Source organism: Euphorbia lathyris, chromosome 1 (genome assembly GCF_963576675.1).
Source record: "Euphorbia lathyris chromosome 1, ddEupLath1.1, whole genome shotgun sequence".
Classification (NCBI taxonomy): domain Eukaryota; kingdom Viridiplantae; phylum Streptophyta; class Magnoliopsida; order Malpighiales; family Euphorbiaceae; genus Euphorbia; species Euphorbia lathyris.
In genome coordinates this window covers 81,462,798-81,484,297 of record NC_088910.1, presented here as the reverse complement: position 1 = coordinate 81,484,297, position 21,500 = coordinate 81,462,798, and the positions used below count along the sequence as shown (strand labels likewise).

Here is a 21,500-nt window from a genome sequence, read left to right as displayed (position 1 = left end):
GAAGTTTTTTTAAATTTTCAAGAATTAAAATTCCTTAGAATATCATTAAGGCTTTGGATTTTTTATTTTTAGACTTCAATGGTCGTTTTGAGACGTTAAGTGGCTACTGGTATTAAAAAATGTAAAGTTCAATGATCATACCTGAAAGAAATGAAGTTGAGTAGTCATAATGTGAAAATAATAAAGTTCAGTGGCCATAGATATAATTTCCCCTATACTTAGGCCAAAAAAAGAACCGTAAAAACATAATTAATGCTTTAATTAAAGCTAATACCTGTGCCATGAGGCACAGGTTAGATAAACCGATAAAAGATTTAAATGATACCTAGGTTAGCAGAATTTTCAGTGCTGGATTTAGTCAAATGTGTTTCGCGCACAAAAATAGCATTGCTGTCGCTCGATTTCCAGGATTATTATCAGAAATCAGAACTGACTCTTTTTTTAGCAAAATTTTATTTTATGCTCTCACTCTACTGCAATTTGCTACTTACTGCAAGTTAAATGCCGCTATTATGAACTACTAGTAGATACATGGAAAACGCAGAGTATGAAAAGCTTGAAGGGTTTTTCGAATGGGCATCGAAGCTTGGAATTTCAGATTCACCAAACAATTTCCATTCTCTACCACCAAATTCCTGTTTGGGAAACTCGCTTCTTCTCTCTTATTTCCCTGATGCGGGCGGGTGAGTATGTGTCTTTTTTTTTTTAACATTTTTTCCCTATTCTCTTTGCGTGACTGCTGAGAATCTGTTTCTTCTGGGATTGGTGCAGAAGAGGTTTGGGCGCCGCTCGTGATCTTAGGAAAGGAGAATTAGTTCTTAAGGTTCCTAAATCTGCCTTGATAACTAGGGACAGTTTGTTCAGAGATGAATTCCTCTCTTCTGCCGTCAATAACCACAACCCTCTCTCCCCTACCCAGGTTTTCTGCTATATTTGAAATGATCTGTCTTCAATTTTTTCATTACTTCACTCGAATTTATGGGTATTGATGCCTTTCATTTTGCTAAATTTCTTATGCAGATATTGGCTGTTTGTTTGTTGTTCGAAATGGGTAAAGGAAAGAGTTCATTTTGGTACCCTTATTTGATCCATTTGCCTCGCTGTTATGATATATTAGCTACTTTCAGTGAATTTGAAAAGCAGGCTTTGCAAGTTCAGTTTGTACTTTTTTTTTTTTTTAAGTTCTTTATACTTTTTCGCTTTGTTAGTTAAGCTTTGATTTGAAGTAACAAGTTTTGTATTGAGACATGGAATTGTTTCTGAAAATCAAAGTTATTGTTAGGTGGATGATGCTATCTGGACAGCAGAAAAGGCAATATCTAAGGCTGAAGCGGAATGGAAAGAAGTTTTTTTGTTAATGCAACAGCTTCAGTTTAGGCCTCAATTTCTCACTCTTAGGGCATGGATTTGGGCTTGTGCAACTGTGAGATACTTTTCTACTTTCACGAGATAGTTCTTGTTCTTGTTTTAAAATATCTCGTCTCCAATATCAGCATGCATGATAGGATAATCGAATACTTTGGCTGAATCAAGCACCTACTTGTAAGTGAATACTTCCTAAAAAATGACCTGGATCAGCATTGCAGGTAGTTGAAATTTCTAAAACAAGTTTTACTCTGAGTTTGTTGAGTTCCTGTCTTGTTTTATTGGTGATCACTGATTACCTTGTGTTTCATGTTGCAATAGTCAGTCTTTAATGTTCTACAGAAATATTATAGGGATTCTGTTTGTCTTATTTCTCTCTAGTAGGTGTTGAACTCTACATCCTTCTTTACAAGCTGCAATTTAAAACTTTAATAATTTAATTCTTTTTATAGATTTCCTCACGAACATTGCATGTACCCTGGGATGAGGCTGGGTGCCTGTGTCCTGTTGGGGACTTGTTCAATTACGCTGTTCCTGAAGAGGAACCAAGTAGCTATGAAACTGCTGAGAGTTGGATGAATGGTTCTTTCTTGCAAGATGATGGCCCTTTGTCAAGTGGGATTTCTAGAAGTAATGTATTTGTGGAGGGATATGATGCACATATGCAGAGGTTAACAGATGGTGGATTTGATGAAGACAATGCTGCATATTGCTTCTATGCTCGGAAAAATTATAAAAAGGGGGAACAGGTACTACAAACTTCTTTTCAGTAAGTTCAAATGCATGTGTTATTGGTAACTTGCACTTTTTTTTTTTATTAATTTTAGATAGTTTTTGTTGTAGGATAAACTATAGTGTAGAATGAACCTTAGACTAGTCATTGCAATATAGTTTTATTTGTTAGATTGTTAGGAAAATGCATTTTGTTATCCATTTTATTCCTTCTCCACAACCTAATCCTCACTCAGCCACCCTTTACGAGAGGTAGAAAGGTGGAAAAAACCTGCATCTTGATTTTAAGAAGCATATGCAGTAAGACCTTCAGGGATATGATTGTGATTCTAATTTTTACATGAGACATCATGAACTTCTTTTGAAAATCTATGTCATTGAGTGATAACACGGGTTGTGTGATAAGGTTTTATTCTAATGTTTACATGGGACATAGTGAACTACCTCAATTGAATGTTCTTATGACATTGCGTGAAAATGGGTTGCTAATTACCATTAATTTGTTTAATTGTTCTAGTTTTTCCCATCTATGAAATATTTGCCTTACTTTTGATTCTTGCACTCTCTACAAGTAGTTTGTGTTGCACTTGTCCGTATGTGTTCCTTGGTCTTTCTGTGTGTGGGTGGTGGGGGGTTGTGTTTTGAAGTAGTTTTACATTTTATTTTTCTTTTCATCCTCTTCCCTTCTCTTTGTTGCTACTATTTTATTTGCAAGGGATAAGGTCCAAATCCCGAACGCACGAAATGATGCAATTTTACCCCTAAACAATATCAATTTTACCTCTAGCAGAAAATTTAAACGGACTGGTTCACTGTCATTTGACTGGTTATTTAATTGTTACATCAAACCTTTCAAACATCAATTATGTCTAAAATATTTATTTGTTACTAACACAGTTACAAACAACCTACCAAAATGCTAGTATTTAAGTCTCCAAATACGAGTTAATCACAAAAAACTGGCTAAAATGTTTATTATGTTATTAAAACGGTTATAAACATGCCAAAATGCATGAAACTACTTTGGTTTCTCGACAAACTTGTTTGGAAGATCCGATGCTGTAGTCGAATAACCGTCAAATCAGTCCTTTCAAATTTTTTTGTTAGGTAGGGTAAATTTACACAATTTCGTATGTTAGAGATAAATCTGCACTTCTCCAAAAACGATAGTTCAAAATTTGAACCTTATCCCTATTTGCAAAGAACATTAATGCAAGTTAAAGTTTTGTTGTACAGAATTCATTCAAAACTTTTTGATAACATTAGAAGTTTTTATTATGTGGCTTACTACAGGAGTTCTATGCGTTGCATGGAATTTTTTGATATTTCTTATGATTGAATACGTACCATTTCCATTTGAACGATTGAAGGTAGAATTGATAGTTGGCAACATGAAATGCTTTCTCTAATTACTGGCTTCAAATTTATTCTTGTTCTTGTGTGATTTTCGTTTTTGGGTTACTACTTGTGAATTCTTGTACTTTGAAAATCGTTATGAAATACCAGAAATTCTCTTTCTAGCAATACTTCTTATAAATTTCCAGTAGTTTTTCTTAAGAAAACTTGAACTCTCAAACACAAGGAAATAGCTGGATAGGCAATTGCCTGAGTTCATTTATAATGCCTAAAATTCAAATTATGGAATCCTAAACATAAAAGTAAAGCTTATTTTAATAAAAACACTAAAAAGTATATGGGATCAAAAATTAAGGATTCTGTAATTTGGTTTTTATAAATTTAATCTCTTTCTAGTAATAATTGTCAAACCTTAGGGTGAACTCAAATTTTTATTGCATGGGTCGTTTGTAAAGCACCCAAATTTATCTCATTGATGTTATATACGTTCTTAACTAGTTTTACATTGTTATCTGATATCTAAGCTTTCAATGCAAGATGTTAATGAGTCGTAACTCTGTAGATTTTACATAGCAGTAAGTGAAGATTCTCACCTTAAACTTTGTGCAATTAAAATTTCAAGGCTTTGGAGAGAACGTTTTCATGCTTGTATTATCTCTCAGCAAAATACCTACTCATTTGCTTCTTTCAGACAAACTATTAGGATTACTCCCACTGTTCAATTCAATATGCATAGAACTTTAGTTTCACCAAGCTTTTGGAGGGAATTTTTACATGCTTGTATGAAATTGCTGCAAAATACCAACTCATTAGCTGAATTGTTGACTTGCAGTCCTCGAAAAGTTGTTTTTTGTTGTAATGTAGGATACAAGAAGAAATTGCTGCCTTTGCTGTTCTGCTGTATCACGTTGATCTAGACTATCATAGCTTAAAATGAAACTTGGTTTGCAGGTTCTCTTAAGCTACGGAACATACACAAATTTGGAGCTTCTCGAATTCTATGGGTTTTGCTTGGACGAAAATTCGAATGACAAGGTATTTATTCCCTTGGAAGCCAGCATGTATATATGTAATTCATGGGCAGTGGATTCGTTGTACATCCATGAAGATGGGAAACCATCTTTTGCCTTACTATCGGCTTTGCGATTATGGGCAACCCCTCCAAACCAGCGGAGATCAATAGGACACCTTGCTTATTCTGGTTCTCAACTTTCTGTAGAAAATGAGATAATGGTCTTAAAATGGATATCTAAAAGTTGTCAATCAATTTTGAAAAGTTTAGCAACGACAGTTGAAGAAGATAATTTAGTCTTATCTAGTATCTCGAAACTCCAAAACTTGAACAAGTGTAGGGAAGTGAAGAAGATGATACAATGTGAATGTGAATTTGAAGGCGAGGTTAGTGCTTTTTTAGAAGCCAATAATGTGCAGAAAGTTGAAAATGTTTGCAGTAAGACAAAGAGGTCAATTGAACGGTGGAAATTAGCAGTTGAATGGAGGTTAAGGTATAAAACGATTCTGATTGATTGCATTTCATATTGTGCTCAAATCATTATTTCTCTCTCAACTCAAAATGCGTAATGCTGCTTTGAACATGTTTTGTTTTATTCATTTTTACTTCTCTCCTTATTGGTGAAATTATTAAAAATGCTCTTCTTTTATTTTGGGTGTTGTTATACCCAGCCTCAAATTCCCACCCCTAGCCCATGAAAGGACGAAAATGCCCTTTCCCTTATTTTTTATGAAACCACTTCTATTTATTTAATTTTCTCTTTTTCTGTTTTCTCACCAGCGGTTAGTTTGCATTAACATATTGTATTTTGAAAAATATTAAGGAAATATTTTCTTTCACTAATTTAATGTAATATTGATAAATTTGTCTGAGAATTAAATCTCATTTATTCTCTTTGTGAACAAATAGGAATATACAACCCTTTAAAGATTGGTGTGCAAGCCCAAGGAAGAAAAAAAAAAGAATTTTAAATTACTTTTAACTTCTTAAATAATAAGTTAAAGCAATGAGATTTTTAAATTACTTCAACTTTCTAAATAATAAGTTTAAGCAATTAGATTCTTAAATTATCTCAACTTTCTAAATAATAAGTCAAGTAATTAATCTTCCTAATTTACGTACCCTCAAGTCGGAGCATGAAGATCTCGAATGTCCAACTTGGTGAAGGAATCCAAAATGTTTTTGAGAGCTTTTATAAAAATATATGCTAGTTTCATGTGTGTAGGTATATAAGGAAGGTAAAATAAGACCATCAATAATCGTATCTCTCATAAAATGACCATCTGTTTCAAAGTGTTTTGTTTTCGTTTGGAATATCAAATTCTAAGCATTATATAAAACAGATAAACTATCACAATATAATTGCATCCCCTTCTTATGTTGCACACTTGGATCATCTAAGTAGTTATTTTAACCATTTTAATTCACAAGTAATAGCCATCATTGAATGATACTCTGATTCAGCGGAAGAATGAAAAACTATAGTCTAGATCTAACGGTGAATGACCAAATTCATTTCGATATTAAGATCCATATGAACACTGCTGGTTGTTCTTTGTTTTTCAGGACACATGAGAATAATCGAGAAGCACAAACCAACGACTCAAAGATCGCCTAGTAATAGGACAACTGGCTCAATTTGAATCACATCATCCTTCCAACTGCACATCATTGTCATAACGTAACAAAATGCCTTGGCCTGTATTCATTTTCAAATAACGCTCCACGCTAAAGCTGCTTCTCAATGTTTCTCTCTTGGCCTTTTCATAAATTGAGACAAAATATGAACAGAATATGCGAGATCTGGACGAGTGATAGACAAATATATCAAATGTCCGCACGTTCTATATTTTGCCAAATCTCTCAATATCTTTCCACCTGATGCTAGGTTATGATTTTGCTCTATCGAAAAAGCTGCAAGTTTATCTCCTAACAACCCCGTTTCAAATAAAATATCTAAAACATATTTTCATTGACATATGAAAAATTCTTATGCATTTTGGGCTACCTCTAACCCCAAAAAATACTTCAATACCCCCCAAATCTTTCGTTTTAAAGCATCTCCTTAAATAAACTTTAAAAATAGGTAATCTCACTTTGTCGTTTCCTGCAATGATGAGATCATCCACATACACCACATATTAAGTTGTATTTTTGCCTTTGTCAAAGTGAAAAGAGAAAAGAGAATAGTCAAAATATGATTGTGAAAAACCATATCTCTTTAATGATGATGCTAGTTTTACAAATCAACATTGTGGAGCTTGTTTCAGTCCATATTAGCATGTCTACGGGCTCAGATACCTATACAAATCGCATTAAATGGATTGGGCTTGGACATATTAAAATGGTGTTAAGCCTAGCCTGTCCCAAGCTCGTATAAGCCCGCATATTTCTGGGTTGGGTTTGGGATTTGTATAATTGTTGTGGGCTGGCCCGACCTGGTATATATTTATTACTGTTATTATATATTTATATACTTATTCTCATAAAACATTACAACAACAAAGCCTTAGTCCCGAAATGATTCGAGATCGGCTAACATGAACCATCATATAAAACCGTGAAATCAAGTCGTGTCGGCGATATAAAGTCTTTCCCTCCACTCCCTCCTACCCACTACCATATTTTCTTTTTATTTTGGTTCATTTCATAACCACTACCATATTTTCCTTTTATGTAAGTAACGTAATAAACTAATGCTAGACGCCAACACACAATCGATTCATTCCTTCATCTCAACTTTCCTTCTCTTCCAAAAAAAAAAATCCTAACCTTAGCCACCAACACTATCATTTTATCACACATTCACCATGCTCACAGCTCTAGAGCTCCATGGAAAGGATGACCATCATTATTCTCTCACATTCACCATATGATTTATCTTGTAGCATAAGGTCGAAATGAGACTTTGGAAGCCACCTTTGGGTAGGAGATCTCTGCTCTTAGGCAGGAACTAGCGAGAGTTCTTGCAGAAATAGTCACAGTTAAAACTGAACTTGGTGGATCCAAGGAGAACTTAGCTCTTTACATGGGATCCATTGTAAATGGGGATGCATGCACGTCAATCCTTTTTAGTATGGGCATTGAGAGCTACAATGAGCCTAGGCCAACACATGGCGTGATAGAGAATGTTCCCATCAAGCTTGGCACGTGGACAGACTACTTGAAATTTTCCATTATGACCATGGATGATAACCTTATGGTTTTTGGCATGGAATTTTTGATCATGTCTAGTTAATGCCTATTCCATTAATGAATTTTGTGTGCATACATGGGGAATGTGAGCACGATGCCATTACATTGAGAGGACATGCCAAAAGTTAAGAATCTCGAGGCAATGCAGTTACTATTGGGGTTATAAAGAGTTGATCCACCAAAAATACCCACAGGACAACCACCCAAGGGAAGGATGGAATGCAATAATGGCAAGAGTGTGGCCAAAGGAAATAGCAGTTCTGTTGAGCCATCACCCAACTGAATGATCCTTCAATAGCAAGCACCAATGAGAAAATGGTGCATGTTCCACAGGCCAAGAAGAGAATAGAAAAGCGGAGAAAAGCTTGCCAATTGGGCCTTGAGAGTGGACAATTGCCTACCGAAGGGAATTCCAACATTGTGCCACAAAGGCATAAATCAGGTAAATTCATCGAGTGGCTAGCCAAAGACGGAAGGTAAGCAGTGGCTAAAACATCAGAGGTAACGAGGGTGTTGCATATTGGAGTGGGTGAGATTTTCGAGCGGTCTAATTCCATCTGTAACACATGTCAATTCAAATGCCCAACGAGCTTGGAGAAATGATCCAAAGAAAAATCGATCATTTCACTGTGTCTCGGGACTAAGTTACACGAAAGTCATAAGGAGGGACAACCGAAATTGAGGTAGAGGCAACAAGCAGTGGGGAGCGATAGGGCAACATGCTCGTAACCTTTGGACAAAGAGAATGTTTCTCCTATATTATGACTTATACAGACTCAAAGGCTAACAAGAGTAGATATTCAAATGTTTCATTAGCCACTAATCCAAAACGACATCTAAAGGAGTCCAATTGCCGCTAAATTTTGAGGGTTGACTCGTTAGGTTAATTTGACCTTATTGAACTTGAGTTGTGCGAGGAAATGCTTATGTGTGTGAATAATTGGCTAAAGAACAAGCTTCCATCCCGAGACAGTCTGACAGCACATCGTCAGGCCCACGCATGGATAACATACTGGATTGACCTCTAGAAATTCAAGACGTTTTACATGTGTGAATAATTGGCTAAAAAACGTGCTGTAAGTCCGAGACAGTCTGGTGGCCTACACGGACGAGCCCGTGTGTGGATAGTGTAAGGATGGAGTTTGACAATAGGCAAACTCAACCCCAAACATTGTCAAAGTTACGAGAAGGCTTCGACATAAAGTGGAAAATGGGACATATCAATGTACTCTGATGGTAGAGACCAAGTTAGTATAAGCAACACTATAAAGGATATGGACTACCCATGCGTTGGATCTCCGCCACCCTATGGGTCAGTAGTCGGCACTAGCTTAAGCGATCCACCCTAGTCCACTAGCGAATGTCTCCATATGGTGGAACTATATGAACTCTATGGTGGAACTCTATGAACTTTATCTTTGTTTGATGTATGAGATGAAGATTTGAGTACAAATCCTTTTTAAGAGACAAGAGCGTGGAACAAATGAGCTTGGAGTTAAGGAGCCTAATAGAAGCATGAGGGATCCATTGGAGTTGTCAATTTGACCAACAAATGCTTAATGAACTCGTCTTGAGTTTCTTTAAGCAAGGAATGGATTCCAGCGAAGTCATTAGAGATTGTGTATTTTTGTGGTGTATTCAAACCCAAGCCCATAATCGTGATATGTAAAAAGGTTGATCATGTTTTAAGAGAAGTTTTGGACTTGCATGTGTTTGGCATGTGCAAAACTCATTGAGACTCATTAAAATTAATTCTATAGCCTTATAGGTTTGATTGGGCTTATTTCTAGCTAATTAAAAGACCCAAATAATGTTAATTAGTGTGCTGAAATTGGGGTCTAAAAGACAAAAACGAATTTCATGATTTTTCTTGTCTAATTAGGATTTCTTTTAGCTTGATGTACTAGGATTCAACTTCCTTTTTAGTTTAGGTTTCTTTTGTAGCCTATATAAATGCTTGTATTTTTCATTATTTTTCATCAATTGAACATCAATATTTTTATGAACAAAAGTTCTTCTTTTCCTTTGGGATTTATTTTTAATCCAGGATTGAATTTTTTATTGTGAGTTTGAAAGACCGGGTCATCATTCTTGCAATATTATCTTGATCGTGAACAATTATTTTGGTAAGGTACTTATAAATCGCCAAACACTCGGGTTCCAATTTAATTATTCGAATTTGTAAAGTTAGATCTCCTTTCACTGTTTTAATTCTTTGGGATTGGTTTGTTATCACCAATTTATGTTTGTTATTTGATTGTGTTAATTTATCTGGAAAACTTGTTGATTTGGTTATTATTTCTCTTTCATAATCAATATCACATCACTATGGGATCCGGAGTTAGCCCATAATGTGTGTCCCTTTTAAGGCGAGACTTAATTACAGGGAGTCCCACCAAGACGGAATGCTGATAGACGCATTGACAAGACGTTTAAAGGAGATATATTCCTTTGATAGGAATTGGACTTAGGAAAGTCTTGGCGTTCACTAGATTTTGACCTGACGGTCCCATGACAAACAGCACACCGACTTTAACCTTTAGAAATGCAACAGAAACCTCTAAATAATAAGAACTAAATTGATGTTGGAAGTGTTAATAGTTGTTTCACTCCACAATGGATTGGCAAAAGGAGTGTCCACAAAAATTTGGATGCATGCATGTGAATATATGTCTGCACGCATATGATTTTAACTTAGAATCAAAATTGAACCTCCACCCTTGGATTGTTTTAATTCTAGGTATCCATTATAGCTTGTATGTTTGTAAATAGAGATTAAATGTTTTATATTTTGATTGGTTGGCTTATCAAGAAAAATCTCACTTGTATTACAGGATTGTAATACTTAGAAATTGTTCCCAAATTCATATACAACAATTTAATACTTCCACTGTACTACTGTTTTTTACTTCATTTCATCAAGAGAGACTGATTGACAAGGAATATTGCTAATGTTTTGTAATACGATTTTCCTATTTTGATGGTTTTAAAGTCTAAATTACATTAGGATTATTTATACCTATGAGAATTGTTGGAACTGGAATATAAAAACAGCAGGAAACCGAACAAAAAATAAATGGGCAGAGTCACGAACAATGTCGCTTTCTTTAAGACGTTCGCGGAATTGCAAGAAAATTGCAAGCAGTATGAACTCTGGTCGCCTCCAGAATAAAACAGTCCTCTGTAATACGAAATTGTATTGCAACCGTACAATTTCATTTCTGTCTACACTCAGGGGGTGTTTGTTTGCTCATTTTTATGCTCATGTTTGCCTTTTCATTTCAAAATGGATAGTTTTAAGTGTTTGGTTAGTGAACTTCTGTTTGCCTTTTAAATCTGAAAAGCAACATTAGGTGTTTGGTTAGTAACCTCCTGTTTGCTTTTCATGCCCGAAAAGCAGCCTTTTACAAAAGCAGAGAATCTCTGCTTTTTGGAAAAGCAACTTTTTCCAACAGCAAACCGTAACAGCAAACAACAAACCGTAAAGCAAACAGCAACAACAAACAGTAGGTAAAACAAACGGGCCCTCAATCTCAATTGCTCAGTTCAAAAGTAAAATCAATTGTATCCCCAATGGCAGTCTCACACACCTATTTATACAGAAAAAATAGAGTTGTTGAGCTCTGATTTATAGGAGAAAAAGGTGGGAGAGAAATCAAGAAGGTGGTGAGACTGGGTTTTAGAGAAGACACGTTCAGAAAAATAAACGTCATGAATAACGTTCGGAAAGACTAAATCAGAGACTAATAAATTAAATAAAAAATATTATTAATTTTTCAATAAAAAATGTGGCATTTACACCACACCAACCCGGTTCGGACGGCGGCTGCGGCGCGCGCAGTGGTGGTCAACCAAGAGGTAGGTCCTCACCCTAACACAAAAGTGGGTACCTCTTGGGGCACACCCCAAATGTGTGAGGACCTAATTAATAAGTATTTCCACCAAGTGGTTTCTTTCCATCCTAAAAAATAAAGACATGAGCTTTTTTTCATAAATTATATTTGGGCCAAACCCAACAATCTTTAAGTGGTCTCTTAATTCTTGATTATTAGGTTTCATTGTACTTATATTTTTCTCTCTAAGTGCTCTTATTCTTTGGATCAATGATATTGCATAATTCCGTAATTAATTCTTTCTTCAAAATTCTAGATTAATTCTTTTTTTCAAGCCAAATTGCTCTCAGAACACTCACTGAATTAACTCCAGATTTAAGTCTTGATTGTTAGAAGAAGAAAAAAAAAGTTAGGATTTCACTCTATTGAACATTAGTATTGAATAATTCAGGATTAATTATTGATTGTTGAAGATTAGAATCGGATAATTGTTACTTGTTAGAGACTGGAATTTGATATTTGGACCCACAACCGATAAAGACTCTTCAGTCCAAAATCTCGACTCCAATTAGATATAATTAGGAGTAACGATGGATAAGATTTCTGGCTTAAAATTCTCTATTCAGATAGTCCATCAACCCCTAAATAAATTGCGCAAAGATGGATCAAAAATCTGGCTTACATCTATCTCAATTTGAGAAAAAAATCGCCCAGTTTATTCAGCTTCGTTCATTTGGGGAAAAATTCATCACCTCCACCACGCAATTACTTCACAAAACAAGATAATATTAAATAATGGAGAGAAGAGAAGATGAATCAGAACATTGGCTTGATATCTCTATAGAGAAAAATCGCTCAGTATATTCAGCTTCGATCATTTGGGGAAAAAATCATCACCTCCATCTTCTCTTTCGTTCAAAATATCACAAGCAAAGTGGAAAATATGTATCCAGATCTGCATAGAACGGAGTAGGGAAAGCGAAATCTACTCCTAAAACAGAATATTAGCAGAAAAGGAAAAAGATATAGCGTCACCTCATACTCAGCGTTCATTGGTACTAGTTCAACACAGGTAATCAGTATATGACGCCATTAAAGAAACCAAATACCAGAATACCTAAAGACTCTAGAAGCAGCAGCGGCCTCTGAGTGAAATAATACGAATTCAGGCTATTTATAGGGTACCATGCTCCCACTCTTTAACCCTAAAATCTCTTCCTCACGTGCCCTGTACGTTTTTTTAGTTCAAAACTGTAACTAATTCACAGAGAAAAAAAAATATTTATAAAATTCATTTACCTACTCATTAAAATGGGCTTGAATAGTAAATTGTTCACGTTAGAGATTCGAATCAAATTATAATTTACCCAATTAAAATTGTGAATTCCTCAATACCGCCCCCCAAATTACTATTACCGCTCCCATTTGGACTTTTTTACCCTTCTCAAAATTTTGATAAAAAACTAAAAATTCTTTTTCTAATATCACAAACTCGAACAATAATAATTGAAATTATGAAAATAATTGATATGCAACAATCTGAATCCCGAAAATGGATGATTATGAGTCGGAAACAATAAAATTTACATTTTTTCTCAAAAAAATCATGAACATAATGCATATTTTTTGTGACGATTAGCATTTTTTGTCACAAAAAATTGAAGATTTTTTTTATTTTTCGTCGTTAAAAAATCTACGATTGTGCTTAGGCCCAATTTTGGTCTAGGTGGGTGCCGGATCCGCCCAGCCACTGGCTTGGGGGGCGGATTCTGGATCCGCTCAGCCTAGTGGCTGGGCGGGTGTTGGATCCGCCCAGCCCATTGGCTGGGCGGATCTGACACCCATCTAGATCAAAATTGGTGTTTTCTTTCTTCAAAATGGCAAAATTGTCCAAATGGAGGCGGTAAGAGGTAATTTAGGGGCGGTAAGTAGCAACACCTGAAAAATTTAAGTAGGAAATAAATCACCTAATAGAATATCTCATTCAGCTCAAACATTTAATTAAATTCATAGAAAAATAAAATAAATTACCTTTCTCTTAAAGAAATCTATCTATTATTATATATATATATATATATATATATATATAAAAGATGGAATCTAAAACATACTTTTCAAAAGATTGAAACTTATAATCTGACGTGACACACTAATATAATAAACGCATTATATCCATTTGACTATCCAAACTAAAGTTTAAAGTCAATTAGAATCTTAAACCATAAAAATCATCAATCAGATCTCTAAACTAAACAAAAATCATCAATTGAGTTTTCATCTTATCCTAAAATCAGAAACTATAACTATTTGACATAGACTGTAATAACCTCTGTGTTAATGGAAAATAAGTTTGGGGAATAGAGTCTGAAACTGTTCAACCAAATTATTTTCGATGAGGACTCAATTAATGATTTTTGTTTAGTATGGGAACTCATTTCATGACTTTTTCTTAGTTGAGGGATCTGATTGATAATTTTGATAATTTAAGATTTTAATTAACTTTGAAGCCTTAGTTTAAGAGCCAAATGGTGTTATCACTATAAAAAACAGAGCTTTTACCGACGCAATTTAGTTGCTGTATCGACGGTTTTTTCTGTCACTAGAACTTTTACAGACGGTTTTTAATACCGCCCCAGAACTGTCAGTACAACAGGCATTGCTACCCTACCGATGGTTTTTGTAAGGCGTCGGGGTAAGGTTTTGTTGCGACGGCTAACTTGCGACGGATTTGGGACAGCTTTGTGACGTTTTTGTGACGGATTTGGGACAGCTTTGACGGATTTGAGTCAGTTCTGCAACAGATTTGGGACAGTTTTGCGATGGATAGATTTGCGACGAACTTAAGGCAGTTTTGTGCCATTTTTGTGACGGATTTTAACATTTTTGTGCCAGTTTTTAAACAAAAGTGCAGTTATATAATATTTGAATACATTTTAAAAATAAATAATTCCAAAGACTTCTTTAATAATCTAATCAAATCAATTAAATTTGTAATGCAAAGCTTAAGAATATGCTTTGATATATGACCAAATGAAGTCAAAATTTATTTATTACAGATCTAAAATTCATAAAATGTCTTGATGCCACTATACTAAGTTCATACAAATAAAATGAGACAAATTAGTTGAAAAAAGTCTTGCAAAACATGAAGAGAAATTGGTGGAGATGAATCGTTTAACTCTTGAAAATTTACTCCCTCTGTTGTTGGAGTGGCCTGCAAAACATGAAATGTTTCAATTTAAGAAAGTTCATATAATAGATTACCGAACAACAAATCAACCAACAACATTGTTAACGAATTACAAAAACTCTCACCCTAATTGGTCTATCAAGCTCAACACACTCAAAAGAAAACTACACCACTGTTATCAAAGGCTAAGAACAAATATGCATCTAAAATTGAAATTGAAAATGGAAGACTTATCAAAAACTTGAATATGTTTAGTAAAGTCTTACATGAGAAGTGCTTCCATGGATTCAACTTCTTTTCTTAGTATCTGCATTCTGGGAGATGAACTCCTAAATGCCTGTGTCAAGAGAGAAAATAAAACCTCAAAATATATATATATGAGTCTGCCTTCATACAAACATAAGCTAAACATGGTGAACTTTAACTATTGCTCATAATAACTTTAACTAAAGTCATGCTGTTAAGTAGAATAATAATCAAAACAAAAATGCAAATGAAGTAGAATGATGTTAAGTAGAAATCCTATTTTTCCATTGTCATGTGGATGAACTTTGTTGGATGTAATAGGATCAATCTCTTTGAGATAATCATAGTTCTTGAAATCATTTCTCCCAAACTCAAGCATGTGATCATTTTGATCATCTCCTGCAAACACATGAAGTGTATAAATAACATTGCATGAATGTAAACGATTTCAAAGAAACTAAGTTCATTACTTGATGCATACCAAGATGTTCATTCACAGGGCTCTCATCCAAACTTTTATTTGTATCATCTAGGAGGAAAGGACTTATAAAAGCCTGATGAGTTAAAAATTAAATAAGAGTGAAAACCATTATAAACAGGAACTAAGAACCTAAGAACTATCCCTTGTACAATCAATGTAACTTTCATTTTCATTTTCATTTATATAATCAATGTAACTTTTGTTACTGAAACAAGATACCCAGATTTGTATAACCCACAAGTTGAAATCTGAAATTTGTTGAGTGTTTCTCATAATGTCCAAAGTTCAATCGAATAAATTTGATACTAACCTTTGTAAGAAAAATGCATAAAAGTTGAGCAGCCCAGACAAACACATAATAAACAAGAACATGACTTGGGAAAGAAATACAATGGAAGGGAAACATGAGAGAAAGGGGGGAAATATCCTGCTTGCTTATTTTATTTTGCCTCTCTTCTTGCTTAACACAAGTGAGAATAAGGCATCAATTAGCTATAATGTTTGCATTGTTAAAGAGTGTCTTGAGTGTTATCTTTATGAAATCATATCAGAACCATGAGATCCCCAATTATAACAGCTGTTACACAACACCAAACAACTATAACAGTTTGCTTTGCTGTAACCTCAACCTATATTGGATCTATCATAAACCTACAACATCATTTGCAATCTACCCCCTAAATCAACAAATAAAAATATATGAGGTCCCCAATTAACAAGTTCAATTAAATCATATAAGATCTAGGTGTCAAACAACAAAAAGTGACAAATTTAAGGGTATAGTTATGTATTAAACAAATAATAAACATTTCAATTCTTTGTAAAACAAGTCAAAATATCGATTAAAGAATCTCTACAGCTAATAATAGGATAATCGCATAACCAATTAGGCTTTTTCAAATATTTTTGAATGAATCTAGGAAGAGCGACTAGGAACAGTAAATCCCAACTAGGTTGGCACCCACTGCTACTCCGAGACACCCGAACCCGCTTTATTAAAAGAATGAAAGAAAAATGAAAGTACATACAAGGTAACCAAGTTAAATGAACCGATACACAGTACGGTTATTTAAGTTCTCGTTAATAAACTCCAAACAATTTGCTGGCGGAGAATCCCACCAGTTAGTCTCCTGGCTCAGTCGACCTATCTTGGCCAAACAATCTGCTACCTTATTGCCTTCACGAAATATGTGTGACGTCACCACCTGCATCTGCTCTAAATATTGCAAAAAATCTTCCCAATCCCATTTGAGAATCCATGGAACTATCCTCGATCTGGTGCGCAACTGGTAGACAACATATGTGGAGTCGCTCTCAATCCAGAGACGAGTCCAACCCTTCTCATGCGCGAATTTAACTGCCGAGATGGCAGCTTTGAGTTCCGCCAGATGCGCAAAAGGAAGCATTACTGGGGAAGTAAAAGCACCAATCGGTAAACCAAGGTAATCACGGAATATCCCACCATAACCTGCTGTTCCATTTGTGATAGAGGCGTCCGTGTTGGCCTTTATCCAACCCTCCGGAGGTCGCTGCCAACGTACTGGGAGGTTTTTTGGGGCCTTGTGAAGCCGCGGACAAATTCCTAAATTTGAGAGAATCTGCGTTTCCACTGCCGAGTTCCAAACTGTTCCAGAATTCAAACTGTCAGCTCGCTTAATATGATTCCACAAGTTACGGAGGGCTGTGAAGATCGACGGTTTGATACCATCATGGATAAATTCATTCCTTATTCTCCAGATGATCCAGATAACATGGATAATGGCACTCTGCCAAAGCGCTGCGATTTGCGTACTTAAGTGCATAGCCAAGGCTTGCATCATCCTGTCTTGTAAAGTTGTAGAGATCGGTATTCTTCTACCAAAGCAATTCCCAATGGCTTCCCATAGCGTGCTTGCAAAACGGCAATTCACGAAGATATGATCATTAGATTCAGAGTTAATCAAACAGAGACAACATTGTGAAGCCAAGGTAATCCCCCTTTTTTGCAGTTCATCATAGGTCGGAAGACGACGGTGGAACGCTCGCCAAGCTACAAGCAAATGTGACGGAGGGATGAACGGCTTCCAAATTAACCGGATCGGATGAATACGCGGAGGAGGAAGTAGCCATCTGTAGAATAGTGCAACCGAGAAATCACCGTCTGCCGATGGTTTCTAGATGCACAAGTCCTCATCCGTCTTGCTGAAACAGGTTTGCTGTATTGCCTCGATAATGTCTGATGGAAAAGGGGGCAGATCATTCCAGCTATTCTGACCACGAAAATGATTAACAGTTTCATTGTGCTGTAATCTTTCCGTTGTAGTTAATTCAAGGCGGTCCGCAATCGTGGGGGTCAACCATTCTGAATTCCAGAAATTGAGCTCAGAATTCTCACAGATAATCCATTTACAATTATTGCGCAGATGAGTATAAGCCGGTTTTATAGAGCTCCAGATTGAAGAGCAGGATATGTGCCTGATCAGACCCGCTCTGTTAATAAATCGTGTTTTGAGGAGTTTAAAGCAAAGTGAAGTCTCCGCGAGAATACCCCATGCTAATTTACCAGAGAGTACCATGTTCATTAGCTCTAGATTTTTCAGACCAAGACCCCCTTTTACTAACGATTTCGTGTAGAGATCCCATGCTGGGGTAACCAGCTTCCTCTTTTCAGTTGAACCTGACCAAACGAAATTCTTCAATTTGCGAGTGATTTCTTTCAAAAGTAAACGGGGCAATTTGTAAGCGATAAAAGAGTGGATGAGAGAACTACAGATCACTATTTTTACCAACGTCAGTCTCCCCGCCATAGAGAGAGCCGTCCCCTTCCACCTTGAGAAGGTATCAGTAACTTTGTCCGCCAGCTTTCTTAAGTGCAGCGATCTTGGGGTTCCCCAAAACAAAGGAATACCCAAGTACATGAAAGGAAGCTTACCCAACCTGATCCCAGTTCCCTCAGCAACCTTCAAGCTTCTACGAGGCGTGATGTGTTTTCCAACGAACAGTTCCAATTTACTCCAGTTTACCCTTTGACCAGACAAAGACCCGTAGCTCTCAAAAGCTGAAGTGATATGCCTTACATTTGCCATGGTTGCCCTGCAAAATAACAGAATGTCATCTGCGTAAAGGAGGTGCGTAGGCATGTGACCGCAAGCTGAGTAAGTAATTGGCGTGATTTTGCCTTTTTCCTGCAACTGAGACAGAGAGCGGCTCAGGTAGTCCTCCGCCAGACTGAAGAGAATAGGGGAGAGTGGGTCTCCTTGTCTGACACCCCGGGAGCAGCCGAAGTAGCCTGAGATCCCCAGAGGAGTCATGATAGAGATGCGTGCGGACGATAAGATGTTCAGAACCCAGTCCCGGAATTGTAAAGAGAAGCCAAACGAATCCAGGACCTCCAATAGAAAATTCCAGTCCATCGTGTCAAACGCCTTGGTAATGTCTATCTTCATGCTCATATTTCCTCCAAAACATTTCTTTTGTAGAGAGTTAACCCCCTCCGAGGCCACTGCAATGCATTGGTGTATGCTACGGCCCTTTATGAATCCAAATTGATTCTGGGAGACAATTTCGCTTGCTATCAGAGTCAGTCTGTCAGCTAGGAGCTTGGAAATAATTTTAAATACAAAATTACTCATCACTGTCGGTCTAAAGTGCTCAATTCTCACAGCCCCCTCCACTTTTGGGATTAAAGCCATGATGCTAGAGTTTAATCCCGTAGAAATTTGACCAGAATCAAAGAAGCTAAGCACCGCACGACAGACATCATGACTCACCGTGTCCCAGAAGGTTTGATAAAAAATGCCAGTGAAACCGTCCGGACCTGGAGCGCTAGAGGGATTCATTGTCATCACTGCTTGCTTGATTTCCACAAGAGTTGGTGCTCGGGTTAAAGATCTGTTCATATCATCGGTGACCAGATGGGGAATTACCTCGTGCACCGTCGATAAGTCCACCGGGGCAGAGCTAAGATTGGTGAAAATCTGCTCATAATATCTCATGATATGCTCCGCCATCTCCTTTTCATCCGTGCAGAGATTACCATCAATCAGTAAGGCTTTAATACCAGCCGCCGATCTGCGTTGATTCGCCATCCGATGAAAGAATGTAGTGTTTCTATCACCCAGAGCCAACCAGTTCACCCTGCTTTTTTCTTTAAGGAACATCTCCTTCTGCGACAAATGGGTGTCTAGCAGGGCGTGTGCTTGTAATTCCTTCTCATGTAAATCAGCAAAAATCCCGTTAATTGAGATTTCTAATTGAATGTCAGCAAGCTTGGATTCACTAGAGGCGATATTTGTATCAAGATGTCCAAACACCTCTTTATTCCACTTCCTCAAAACAGAGCGCAGACCCCGAAGCTTATAGCCAAGCGTTTGCATAGCCCCCAAATCCGGATGATTCTCATTCCAGAAGCTGTGAATGACCTCCCCAAGATCCTTGTGTGAAATCCACATTGATTGGAATCTAAATCTCCCTTTCCCGGAGCTTTTCTTATCAAAATTCACCATCAACGGGTGGTGATCCGAGTGGTGTCGTGCCAGAACCAAGCAATTAACTGACCAATGCTCCGCGAAGTCCCCCGAGATCAAAGCTCTATCAAGTCTACTGTCAATTCTCGCCTGAGCCTGTCTCCCATTGGTCCAAGTATAGAAGGAACCAGAAGTTTGAACTTCTCTCCATTCCCCACTGTCATGGAAATCCCTGAACTCTCTGCATGGACGGCCAGCCGGGGGGTTTCCGGTTTTCTCATGTGCCCCTAGGACGGCGTTAAAATCCCCCACAAGCATCCACATCCTCGGATTAGCTGTCTGTAGCTGTTTTATCTCTTCGAAAAGAATTATTCTTCTGTTGGCCCAAATACTTCCATATACAAAACATAGAAAATGCAGCTTATTCTGAATTAAACAGGTAATGAGAACAAACTGTTCGCTAATCGTATGAACAACCACTGGGTCAAGAACCGATTTCGCCTTAAATATCCAGAGGGTTTTCCTCTCCCGCTGGTTAGCACTAATAAAAACCATCCCCAAACTGTCCCAGTATCTTTGGTTCATCTTTTCAAGTTCAATCATCGGTTCCGCAATGCATAAAAAGTCTGGTTTATGAGATTGACATAAATTAAATAAGAAACTTTGGGTACCTGTGTTAAAGATACCTCTGCAATTCCAGTAGAGCACTATCATTTAAAATGGATGGGTTTTTTGCTGACCCTCTTCGCTCGGGTATTTTGGCTCGCACTGGGGCTGTTATGATTGCTCCCCTTTTTCTTAGAGGTAACCGTCTCCCAATTCTCTTCTTCTGTTTCATCTGCCCAGCTAGTGTGAGAGGTATTAAGCATACCATCAGATTTTGCTGAGGTTCTGTTGTTAGAGTTACTCGGTGAAGGAATCTTCTCCATAACCTTCTCCTCAATTTGCTCCGGACTCTTCCCTTCTGTGTCTGCGCCCACTTTATCATTAGATGCAGATTCAGCGTTTGTGTCAATGCCTGTGTTTTCTTCCACTGGATCATTGGCGTCTACTGCTTTCTGGGGGGTGGTCAAATCCTGAATAATTCGGTCCGTAATCCTTGAGACTGGGACCCATGTTTTCGGCTCCAATTCAACAATCTCGCTGCCCGGAATCGGGCGAGGCTTCTGTGATTCCGCAGGTTTTTTAGGCTGTGTTGCTTGTGGTTTGATATTACGTTTACATTCATAAGCCATATGTCCTATGTTCGAACATACCCTGCAAAAACTGGGGAGTTTCTCATAAACCACATCAATCCAGAACTGTTTTCCCTCTCTTTCAATTCCGAGAGTAGTCGGGAGCTCAGTAGCTAGGTCTACATCCACCAGCATTCGTGCGTAATGTCCAAACTCACCCTCGATCGTGGCTCTATCCAATCTGATGAGACCACCTAGACCTCTAGCAATGTCTGATAATATCTGGGGGTCCCAGTATTCCCAAGGTAAAGCATATAAATGGATCCATACCTGAGCCTGTGTTGATTTTTCAGCAAAAGGATCAAAATCCGCTTTCCAGGGTTGTAGGCGGAATGTTCCCGGCTTGACATTGATAATGCCTTTGCTGGTAGCAGCGGCTTTTGCATTGCTGGAGGTGAGAAAAACCTGAT

At 37.1% G+C, this 21,500-nt stretch overlaps 1 protein-coding gene, 1 non-coding gene and 1 pseudogene across 3 annotated transcripts; 1 reads left to right on the top strand and 2 right to left on the bottom strand.

Annotated features, from left to right (window-relative positions):
• Positions 1-301: 301 nt before the first annotated feature.
• Positions 302-6,275, top strand: LOC136210772 (protein SET DOMAIN GROUP 40). 2 transcript variants are annotated; one of them, XM_066002179.1, is made up of 7 exons: positions 302-683; positions 772-919; positions 1,021-1,152; positions 1,283-1,423; positions 1,818-2,114; positions 4,405-4,958; positions 6,032-6,275. In XM_066002179.1, the coding sequence occupies exons 1-7, from the start codon at positions 532-534 to the stop codon at positions 6,081-6,083; spliced, it is 1,476 nt and encodes a 491-aa protein (XP_065858251.1). In that variant the 5' UTR covers positions 302-531; the 3' UTR covers positions 6,084-6,275. The 2 variants fall into 2 exon arrangements, with proteins under 2 accessions (XP_065858251.1, XP_065858243.1); XM_066002171.1 differs by lacking the exon at positions 6,032-6,275 and having other exon boundaries at positions 303-683; positions 4,405-5,229.
• Positions 6,276-12,153: 5,878 nt separating this feature from the next.
• On the bottom strand, positions 12,154-12,251 carry LOC136216261 (small nucleolar RNA Z103; annotated as a pseudogene).
• Positions 12,252-12,304: 53 nt separating this feature from the next.
• On the bottom strand, positions 12,305-12,396 carry LOC136216260 (small nucleolar RNA Z103). The gene has a single exon (XR_010683253.1). It is a non-coding gene; the product is annotated as a small nucleolar RNA Z103 (small nucleolar RNA).
• Positions 12,397-21,500: the final 9,104 nt, after the last annotated feature.